The 11940-nt window shown below is 47.0% G+C and overlaps 1 protein-coding gene across 1 annotated transcript in view; it reads right to left on the bottom strand.

Moving 5' to 3' along the window:
- Positions 1–32: 32 nt before the first annotated feature.
- MROH1 (maestro heat like repeat family member 1) overlaps positions 33–11940 on the bottom strand; it is a 78242-nt gene continuing 66334 nt past the window's right edge. The window contains exons 23-27 of the mRNA XM_079332369.1: positions 11486–11638; positions 7509–7643; positions 6000–6102; positions 4954–5019; positions 33–383 (exon numbers count right to left, since the gene is read on the bottom strand). Of these exons, the coding sequence (XP_079188495.1) occupies positions 298–383; positions 4954–5019; positions 6000–6102; positions 7509–7643; positions 11486–11638 (543 nt within the window). The 3' untranslated portion in view covers positions 33–297. The remainder of the gene's footprint in view (positions 384–4953; positions 5020–5999; positions 6103–7508; positions 7644–11485; positions 11639–11940) is intronic.

The raw sequence follows: 11940 nt of genomic DNA, 5'->3' as shown, positions 1-11940 counted from the left end.
GGAATCCAGGAGCCAAAAGCTTTATTTAAAAACAGGTCTCTGTACAGGGGAGGAATTCTGGGAACGGATTCCGGATCCTTTGGGAAGCAGCTGGATCCCATCCCAAATTCCGGCCCTTTTCCCACTTTTTTTGCCCCTGTGTCCAGGAATAAGGTGCAGGAAGACTTTTCCCATGGATTGGGATCCCCTGGGGTATTGCTGAGCAGATCCAGGAATTCCTGGGAAATCTGGGATTCAGTGGAGGCGTCCCAGGGTCTCAGAGCTGGGAATTCCTGGGAATTCTGGGAATTCTGGGATTCAGAGGAGGCGGACGAGGCGTCCCAGGGTCTCGGCCACCTTGATCCGCACGGCGGGAACGGGATCCTTGAGGAGCAGCTTCAGGGCTGGAATGACAGAGCAGGGATTAGGATCAGGGATTAGGATCAGGGATTAGGATCAGGATCAGGGATTAGGATCAGGATTGGGATCAGGGATTAGGATCAGGATCAGGGATTAGGATCAGGGATTAGGATCAGGGATTAGGATCAGGATCAGGGATTAGGATCAGGATTGGGATCAGGGATTAGGATCAGGATCAGGGATTGGGATCAGGATTGGGATCAGGGATTAGGATCAGGAACAGGGATCAGGGATTAGGATCAGAAACAGGGATCAGGGATTAGGATCAGGATCAGGGATTGGGATCAGGATTGGGATCAGGGATTAGGATCAGGAACAGGGATCAGGTATTAGGATCAGAATTGGGATTAGATTTGGGATTTGGATCAGGATTGGGATCAGAAGAAGAGTGGGATTGTCATCAAAATCAGATCAGGATCAGGACTGGGAGCAGAACCAAGATTGGGATCAGAATTGGGACTGGGATCAAGGATTAGGATCAGGATTGAGATCAGGATCGGAATTGGGATCAGATTTAAGACTGGGATCAGGATTGGGATCAGAATCAAAACTGGGATCAGGGTCAGGATTGGGATCTGGATCAGAATCAGGGGAAGAGTGGAATTGGGATCAGGATCAGAATTGGGATTAGATTTGGGATTTGGATCAAAATTGGGGTCAGGATTGGGATCAGAATTGAGGTTAGACTCAAGATTAGGATCAGGATTGGGATCAGGATCAGAATCAGAATCAAGATTGGGATCAGGATTGGGATCAAGATCAGGATAGGAGTGGGAACTCGATCAGAATCAGGGTCAGGATCAGGATCAGAACCAAGATTGGGATCAGAGTCAGGATCAGGGTCAGGGCTGGGCTCAGGATCAGAATTGGGATCAGAATCGGGATCAGGATCAGAATTGAGATTGGGATGAGAATTGGGATTGGGATTGGGATCAGGGGAAGAGTAAGATTGATGGTCAGAATCAGGATTAGGATCAGGACAAAAGATTAGGATCAGAACCGAGATTGGGTCAGAATCAGGATTAGGATCAGGACAAAGGATTAGGATCAGAACCGAGATTGGGTCAGAATCAGGATTAGGATCAGGATCAAGGATTAGGATCAGAACCAAGATTGGGTCAGAATCAGGATTAGGATCAGGATCAAGGATTAGGATCAGAATCGGGTTCAAGGTCAGAATTGGGATCGGGACAAGGATCAGGACCAGGATCAGGGATCAGGATTTTTGGGACCATCCTGAGCCTTTCCTGTGAATTTAAATTATTTTGGGATCATCCTAAACATTTAATTTTTAATACTTACTATATTTTATTTATGATACTAAATTATTTATTTACATATGAAAATATTTTCTATTATACATTAATTTTTTATAATTTCATTTTCTTTACTTTCTTGAGATCATTCTGTGCCTTTGCTTTTAATCTTTTAGGATCACCCAAAAATTTTTTTTGTGGGGGATTTTCCCAAATTCCCTCCCCTCCCCCGGGAACATCTTGTCAATCACCAAATCCTGGCTGACAATGACAACAAAATCCTCTTTTTTTTTTTTTTGGGAAAACAATCCACAAAAATACCCCAAGACCCTGCAAATCTGGGATTTTTGGGATGAGGGGATTGGAATCTCCCAGGGGACCCCTTTAATCCTGGGAATCTGGGGCTGGATTTGGAATAAATCCCATTTTAAAAATCAAGATTTTCCCTTCTCCCAACCCCCCAATCCCAAATCCTGGAGACCGAATCTCATCCAGGATTTTTTCCCAAATTTTTCCTTTGTTTATCCCAAATCCCTCAGGATTTTCCCTCATTCCCAAGGAAATCAGATCCCCCCTCCCCCTCCCAGATCCCAAAAAATTCCCGGAATTCCGAGCAAATCCCAACCCTCCCCTTTTTTTATTTCTCCTCGGGGCTGAAGGAAAAGCCACTTTTTCCCTTTTTTAGAGTTTTTGGTGGTTTTTTTTGGAAAGCTCGGGAATTTTCCGGGCTCGGCTCCACGGGATGAGGTCAGAGAGGGAAAAAATCCCCGAAATCCAGGAGTGAGCTCATCCCATCCCATCCCCCGCAGGGATCCAGGAGGGCCCTGCCCGGGAGGTTCGGGTCCCTCCGGACACCAAAAAATCCCAACATCCCAAAAAAATGGGATTTCCCCCTAAAAATGGGATTTTTTTTCCCTCGAAAATGTGATTTTTCCCTCTAAAAATGGGATTTTTTTCCCTTGAAAATGTGATTTTTCCCTCTAAAAATGGGATTTTTTTCCCTCGAAAATGTGATTTTTCCCTCTAAAAATGGGATTTCTTTCCCTTGAAAATGAGATTTTTCCCCCTAAAAATGGGATTATTTTTCCTTGAAAATGAAATTTTTCCCCCTAAAAATGGGATTTTTTTCCCTCTAAAATGTGATTTTTTCCCCCTAAAAATGGGATTTTTTTTTCCCTTGAAAATGAGATTTTTCCCCCTAAAAATGGGATTTTTTTCCCTCGAAAATGTGATTTTTCCCTCTAAAAATGGGATTTTTTTCCCTCGAAAATGAGATTTTTTCCCCCTAAAATTGGGATTTTTTTCCCTCTAAAATTGGGATTTTTTTTCCCCCTAAAATGGGATTTTTTTTCCCTCGAAAATGTGATTTTTCCCCCTAAAAATGGGATTTTTTTCCCTCGAAAATGAGATTTTTTCCCCTAAAAAATGGGATTTTTTTCCCTCTAAAATGGGATTTTTCCCCCTAAAAATGGGATTTTTTTTCCCTCGAAAATGTGATTTTTCCCCCTAAAAATGGGATTTTTTTTCCCTCTAAAATGTGATTTTTCCCTCTAAAAATGGGATTTTTTTCCCTTGAAAATGAGATTTTTTCCCCCTAAAAATGGGATTTTTTTCCCTCTAAAAATGGGATTTTTTTTCCCTCGAAAATGGGATTTTTTTTTCCCAAGAAATGTGATATTTTTTTCCCCCTAATAATGGGAATGTTTTATTTAAAAATGCAATTTTATTTCCCCTAAAAAAGGGGATTTATTTTCTTTAAAATGTCTTTTTTCCCTAAAAATGTGATTTTTTTTTCCCCTAAAAATGAGATGTTTTTCCCCGTAAAAATTGGGGTTTTTCCCCTAAAAATTTGATTTATTTTCCCCTAAAAATGGGATTTTATTTTCCCCTAAAAAGGGAGATTTTTTTTTTCTTTAAAATGGGGTTTCGTCCTAAAAATGTGATTTTTTTTCCCCCTAAAAGTCAGAATTTTTTACCTAAAAAAAGGCGGGGGGGTTTCCCGTAAAAATGTGGAATGTGGCCATAAAAATGAGATTTTTTTCCCCTAAAAATGAGCAAATTTTTTCCCTCTAAAATGAGATTTTTTTCCCCCTAAAATCTGGAATTTTTTCCCCCTAAAAATCGGTTTTGTTTTCCCCTAAAAATGGGATTTTATTTTCCCCTAAAAAGAGGGATTAATTTTCTTTAAAATGGGTTTTTTTCCTAAAAATTTGATTTTTTTTTCCTTAAAAATGGGATTTTTTTTTACCTAAAAATTGGGGGGGTTTCCCCTAAAAATGTGGAATGTGGCCATAAAAATGAGATTTTTTTTTTTCCCCTAAAAGTGGGGAGGGGTGTTCCTTAAAAATGGGATTTTTCCCTAATTTTTTTTCCTAAAATGAGGAATTTTCCCCTAAAAATGGGATTTTTTTTTTCCTCTAAAATGTGATTTTTTTCCCCCCAAAAATTGGATTTGTTTTCCCCTAAAAATGGGATTTTATTTTCCCCTAAAAAGGGGGAAATTTTTTCTTTAAAATGGGGTTTTTGTCCTAAAAATGTGATTTTTTTTTTCCCTAAAAATGTGATTTTTTTTTTCCCTAAAAATGGGAATTATTTTACCAAAAAATGGGGGCGTGTTTCCCCTAGAAATGTGGAATGTGGCCATAAAAATGGGATTTTTTTCCCCTAAAAATGGGGGGGGGGTCTTAACAATGGGATATTTCCCTAATTTTTTTTCCTAAAATAAGAAATTTTTCCCCAAAAAATGGAGATTTTTTCCTTAAAAATTAAAATTTTCTCACTGAAAATTGGATTTTTTTCCTCTAAAATGAGATTTTTTTCCCCTAAAAATTGGAAATTTTTTTCCTAAAATTAAGATTTTTTTTTTCCCCCTAAAAATGGGATTTTTTTGGTCCTTTTAAATGAGATTTTTTTTTTCCCCTCCTTAAAATTGGGAATTTTTTTCCCTAAATAAGGGGATTTTTTTTCTTCAAAATGGAATTTTTTGTTCCTTTTAAATGAGATTTTTTTCCCCCCTTTAAAATTCTGAATTTTTTTCCCTAAATAAGGGGATTTTTTTTTCTTCAAAAGGAAATTTTTTTCTTCTTTTTTTTCCCTAAAAATGTGATTTTTTTTTTCCCTAAAAATGTGATTATTTTTTCCTTAAAAATGGGAATTTTTTTCCCTAAAAATGAGAAATTTAGCCCTAAAAATGTGGGATTTTCCCCAAAATTGAAATTCGGATCCTACAGAATGCCGATAAAAATCGGGAATTTTGGGAATTTTGGGGATTTTGGGGATTTGGGGGATTTTGGCTCACCTGAGATGAGCTCATCCAGGTCCACCTGCTGTCCCTGCTCCTCGTCCATGTGCAGCACCAGGAATCCTGCAGGGAATTCTGGGATCAGGAACTGGGATGGGAACATCCCCCCAAAAATTCCCAAATGATCCCAAAAAAACTCATCCAAATATCCCCAAAATGAACAGGAACAGCTCAAAATGTCCCAGCACTGATGTCACCTCCTGGTGACAAAAGCCACCAATGTGACCATGAGAGGTGACACGACCCAAATCCAACTGGGGACAAGTTTTGGGTGACCAGAGACCCCAAAAATTCCAAATTGTCCCCAAAAATCCCTGTCAAAACCACCCAAAATCTCCTTGGGGATCAACAGGAGTGATGTCACCTCCTGGTGACAAAAGCCACCACTGGGACCCCAAGAGGTGACAGGACCAGGGACCAGCTGGGGACAAGTTTGGGGTCACCAGAGACCCCAAAATCCCCCCAAACCCACCCAAAAATGGCCTAAAACCACCCAAACCCCACTTGAGACCTCCATGGCCAGTGCCACCCCTGGGGACAAAGGCCACCGTGGTGTCCCTGTCCCTCCCTGGTGTCCCTGTCCCCTCCTTGTCCCCATCCCTGTCCCCATCCTTGTCCCCATCCCTGTCCCTCTCCCTGTCTCCTCACCAGTGTCCCCTGTCCCCAGTGTCCCCAGATGTCCCCAGTGTCCCCAGTGTCCCCAGTGTCCCCAGTGTCCCCAGTGTCCCCAGTGTCCCCGGTGTCCCCACTGTCCCCAGTGTCCCCAGTGTCCCCAGTATCCCCAGTGTCCCCAGTGTCCCCAGTGTCCCCAGTATCCCCAGTGTCCCCAGTGTCCCTGGTGTCCCCAGTGTCCCCAGTGTCCCCAGTGTCCCTGGTGTCCCCAGTGTCCCCGGTGTCCCCAGTGTCCCCAGTGTCCCTGGTGTCCCCAGTGTCCCCAGTGTCCCCAGTGTCCCCAATGTCCCCATTGTCCCCGGTGTCCCCATTGTCCCCAGTGTCCCCGGTATCCCCAGTGTCCCCAGTGTCCCCAGTGTCCCCAGTGTCACCGATGAACATGGCCGCCGCTGCCCGCAGTTCCCTCCAGGGGCTCTTGAAGTAGAAGAGGTTGGTGGAGAGGAGGCGGCTCAGCAGCGCGGGGTGACTGCGCATCTGGGGACAATGGGGACAGTCAGGGGACACGGGGACACTGAGGGGACATTGGGGACAGTCAGGGGACACGGGGACACTGAGAGGACATTGGGGACAGCCAGGGGACACGGGGACACTGGGGGGACACTGGAGACATTGGGGACATTGAGGAGATTGGGGACACTGGGGACAGTGAGAGGACAGCCAGGACATTGGGGCCACAGGGGACATTGGGGACATTGGGGAAACTGGGGACAGCAGGGGCGCTGAGGGGATTGAGGACATTAAGAGACATTGGGGGGGTTGGGGACAGAGGGGTCATTGAGGGGACATTGGGAACATTGGGTGACATTGAGGGGAATTGGTGACATTGGGGACATGCAGGGGAATGGGGATATTGGGGACACCAAAGACATTCGGGATGTTGGGGGGATTTGGGGACATTTAGGGGAACTGGGGACATTGGGGGGATTGAGAGCGATTGAGGGGACTTGAAATATCCCAATATCCCAATGTCCCAATATCCCAATATCCCAATGTCCCAATATCCCAATACCCCAATATCCCAATATCCCAACATCCCAATACCCCAACATCCCAATACCCCAATATCCCAATATCCCAACATCCCAATACCCCAATATCCCAATATCCCAATATCCCAACATCCCAATATCCCAATATCCCAATATCCCAATATCCCATATCCCAATATCCCATATCCCAATATCCCATATCCCAATATCCCATATCCCATATCCCAATATCCCATATCCCATATCCCATATCCCAATATCCCAATATCCCATATCCCATATCCCAATGTCCCAATATCCCAATGTCCCAATATCCCAATATCCCCAATCCCAATATCCAAATATCCCAATATCCCATATCCCAATATCCCAATATCCCATATCCCATATCCCATATCCCAATATCCCAATATCCCATATCCCAATATCCCATATCCCAATATCCCATATCCCCATATCCCAATGTCCCAATATCCCAATATCCCATATCCCAATATCCCATATCCCAATATCCTATATCCCATATCCCATATCCCATATCCAATATCCCAATATCCCATATCCCAATATCCCATATCCCCATATCCCAATATCCCATATCCCATATCCCGCTATCCCATATCCCGCTATCCCATATCCCATATCCCATATCCCATATCCCAATATCCCATATCCCATATCCCATATCCCAATATCCCATATCCCATATCCCATATCCCATATCCCATATCCCATATCCCATATCCCCATATCCCATATCCCATATCCCATATCCCCATATCCCAATATCCCATATCCCATATCCCATATCCCATATCCCCATATACCAATATCCCCATATCCCATATCCCATATCCCGATATCCCGCTATCCCATATCCCGATATCCCACCAGGGATTTGCAGACGTGGTTGATGAACTCCCCGTAGTGCAGCCCCCGCTCCTCCCGCAGGTGATTCCCGAACAATTCCCGCAGCTCGGCACAGCCCAGGCCGGGCCCGCACACCCGCAGGGCGAACTTGGACGCCTGGAACACCGGGAATGACAGGGAATGATGCACCGGGGAATCCCCAAAATCCCGGGAATGACACACAGGGGAATCCCCAAAATCCCGGGAATGATGCACCGGGGAATCCCCAAAATCCCGGGAATGACAGGGAATGATGCACCGGGGAATCCCCAAAATCCCGGGAATGATGCACCGGGGAATCCCCAAAATCCCGGGAATGACAGGGAATGATGCACCGGGGAATCCCCAAAATCCCGGGAATGATGCACCGGGGAATCCCCAAAATCCCGGGAATGACAGGGAATGATGCACCGGGGAATCCCCAAAATCCCGGGAATGATGCACCGGGGAATCCCCAAAATCCCGGGAATGACACACGGGGGAATCCCCAAAATCCCGGGAATGACAGGGAATGATGCACCGGGGAATCCCCAAAATCCCGGGAATGACAGGGAATGATGCACCGGGGAATCCCCAAAATCCCGGGAATGACACACAGGGGAATCCCCAAAATCCCGGGAATGACAGGGAATGATGCACCGGGGAATCCCCAAAATCCCGGGAATGATGCACCGGGGAATCCCCAAAATCCCGGGAATGACACACGGGGGAATCCCCAAAATCCCGGGAATGACAGGGAATGATGCACCGGGGAATCCCCAAAATCCCGGGAATGACAGGGAATGATGCACCGGGGAATCCCCAAAATCCCGGGAATGACAGGGAATGATGCACCGGGGAATCCCCAAAATCCCGAGAATGACACACGGGGGAATCCCCAAAATCCCGGGAATGACACACAGGGGAATCCCACAAAATCCCGGGAATGACACACGGGGGAATCCCACAAAATCCCGGGAATCACACACGGGGGAATCCCACAAAATCCCGGGAATGACACACAGGGGAATCCCCAAAATCCCGGGAATGATGCACCGGGGAATCCCCAAAATCCCGGGAATGACAGGGAATGATGCACCGGGGAATCCCCAAAATCCCGGGAATGATGCACCGGGGAATCCCCAAAATCCCGGGAATGACAGGGAATGATGCACCGGGGAATCCCCAAAATCCCGAGAATGACACACGGGGGAATCCCCAAAATCCCGGGAATGACACACAGGGGAATCCCCAAAATCCCGGGAATGATGCACCGGGGAATCCCCAAAATCCCGGGAATGACAGGGAATGATGCACCGGGGAATCCCCAAAATCCCGGGAATGACAGGGAATGATGCACCGGGGAATCCCCAAAATCCCGGGAATGACACACGGGGGAATCCCCAAAATCCCGGGAATGACACACGGGGGAATCCCCAAAATCCCGGGAATGATGCACCGGGGAATCCCTTGAATTCCCAGGAATTCAGCATGGGGGAGTCCCCAGAATCCCTGGGAATTCCACTCAGAGAAATCCCCCAAATTCTCAGGAATTCCACACCAGGTAAATCCCCCAAATTCCTGGGAATTCCACACCAGGGCATCTTCCAAATTCCTGGGAATTCTACATTGTGGAATTCCATAAATCCCTGGAAATTCCATTTGGGGGATCCCAGGATTCCACATGGGGGAAATCCCCTGAATTCCCAGGAATTTAGCACAGTGGAATCTCACAAATTCCTGGGAATTCTACATGGAGGAATCCCTCAAATTCCCTGGAATTCCATACAGGGGAATCTGCTGAATTTCTGGGAATTCTACATGGAGGAATCCCTCAAATACCCTGGAATTCCATACAGGGGAATCTGCTGAATTTCTGGGAATTCTACATAGGGGAATCCCACAAATTCCCAGAAATTCTGCATGGGGGAGTCCCTCGAATTTCCCAGGAATTCCACACAGGGGTATCCCCCAAATCCCTGGGAATTCTACTTGAGGGAAACCCCCTAATTTCCTGGGAATTCCACATAGGGAAATGCCCCAAATTTCCCGGGAATTCCGAATGGGGGAATCCCACAAATTTCCAGTAATTCCACACCAGGGAATCCTTCAAATTCCTGCAAATTCCACACCAGGGGAATCCCCCAAATTCCTGTGAATTCCACACAGGGGAATCCCCCGAATCCCAGGAATTTAGCACAGGGAAATCCCACAAATTCCCAGAAGTTCCACACAGGGAATCCCCCAAATCCCTGGGAATTCCACACCAGGGAATCCCCCAAATCCCTGGGAATTCCACACCAGGGAATCCCCCAAATCCCTGAGAATTCTGCTCATGGGAAACCCCCTAATTTCCTGGGAATTCCACATAGGGAAAGGCCCCAAATTTGGTGGGAATTCCAAATGGGGGAATGCCTTTAATTCTCAGGAATTCTGCATTGGGGAATCCCCTGAATTCCTGGGAATTCCCCACCAGGGAATCCCCCAAATCCCTGGGAATTCCACACCAGGGAATCCCCGAAATCCCTGGGAATTCCACACCAGGGAATCCCCCAAATCCCTGGGAATTCCATACCAGGGAATCCCCCAAATCCCTGGGAATTCCACACCAGGGAATCCCCCAAATCCCTGGGAATTCCACACCAGGGAATCCCCCAAATTCCTGGGAATTCCACAAGGGGGAATCCCCCAAATCCCTGGGAATTCCACACCAGGGAATCCCCCAAATCCCTGGGAATTCCACACCAGGGAATCCCCCAAATTCCTGGGAATTCCACAGCAGGGAATCCCCCAAATCCCTGGGAATTCCACACCAGGGAATCCCCCAAATCCCTAGGAATTCCACACCAGGGAATCCCCCAAATTCCTGGGAATTCCACATCAGGGAATCCCCCAAATCCCTGGGAATTCCACAGCAGGGAATCCCCCAAATTCCTGGGAATTCCACATGGGGGAATCCCCCAAATCCCTGGGAATTCTGCTCATGAGAAACCCCCTAATTTCCTGGGAATTCCACATAGGGAAATGCCCCAAATTTGCTGGGAATTCCAAATGGGGGAATGCCTTTAATTCTCAGGAATTCTGCATTGGGGAATCCCCTGAATTCCTGGGAATTCCACACCAGGGAATCCCCCAAATCCCTGGGAATTCCACACCAGGGAATCCCCCAAATTCCTGGGAATTCCACACCAGGGAATCCCCCAAATCCCTGGGAATTCCACAGCAGGGAATCCCCCAAATCCCTGGGAATTCCACAGCAGGGAATCCCCCAAATCCCTGGGAATTCCACACCAGGGAATCCCCCAAATCCCTGGGAATTCCACATCAGGGAATCCCCCAAATCCCTGGGAATTCCACACCAGGGAATCCCCCAAATCCCTGGGAATTCCACAGCAGGGAATCCCCCAAATCCCTGGGAATTCTGCTCATGGGAAACCCCCTAATTTCCTGGGAATTCCACACAGGGGAATCCCCCGAATCCCAGGAATTTAGCACAGGGAAATCCCACAAATTCCCAGTAGTTCCGCACAGGGAATCCCTCAAATTCCTGGGAATTCCACACCAGGGAATCCCCCAAATCCCTGGGAATTCCACATGGGGGAATCCCCCAAATCCCTGGGAATTCCATCCAGGGAATCCCCCAAATTCCTGGGAATTCTGCTCATGGGAAACCCCCTAATTTCCTGGGAATTCCACATAGGGAAACGCCCCAAATTTGCTGGGAATTCCAAATGGGGGAATGCCTTTAATTCTCAGGAATTCTGCATTGGGGAATCCCCTGAATTCCTGGGAATTCCACGCCAGGGAATCCCCCAAATTCCTGGGAATTCCACAGCAGGGAATCCCCCAAATCCCTGGGAATTCCACATGGGCGAATCCCCCAAAACCCGGGAATTCTTTTTTGGGGAATCCCCCAAATGTCCCGGGAACGCCGCCCAGGGGAATCCCCCAGAATTCCCAGGAATTCCAGGAATTCCCACCTTGACCACGTCGGGCTGGGGGTCCTGCAGGTGCAGCAGCAGCGTCACGAGCCCGTTCAGGATCTGCTCCGAGAAAACCTCGGAGTCGGAGCGGCCCAGGCGGGAAAGATTCCCAAAAAGGACGATGGAGGAGCGCCGGAGGTCGGGGTGCTCCTGGGGAAAACAGGGAAAAACGGGAATCACCCGGAGAAAACCCCGAAATTCCGTCCTGGGATCCCGAAATCCCATACCTGGATCCCAAAATTCCATCTTGTGATCCTGAAATTCCATCCCATAATCCCAAAATCCTGTCCTGTGGTCCTGAAATGCCATACTAGATTCCCAAAATCAGCCCTGTGATCCTGAAATCCCATCCTGTGATCCTAAAATTCCATCCTGTGATCCCAAAATCCCATTCTGTGATCCTGAAATCCCATTCTGTGATCCCAAAATCCTGTCCTGTGATCCCAAAATCT

This window comes from Erithacus rubecula, assembly GCF_903797595.1.
Source record: "Erithacus rubecula genome assembly, contig: scaffold_248_arrow_ctg1, whole genome shotgun sequence".
Taxonomy (NCBI): domain Eukaryota; kingdom Metazoa; phylum Chordata; class Aves; order Passeriformes; family Muscicapidae; genus Erithacus; species Erithacus rubecula.
This window is presented reverse-complemented; position numbering and strand designations above follow the sequence as displayed.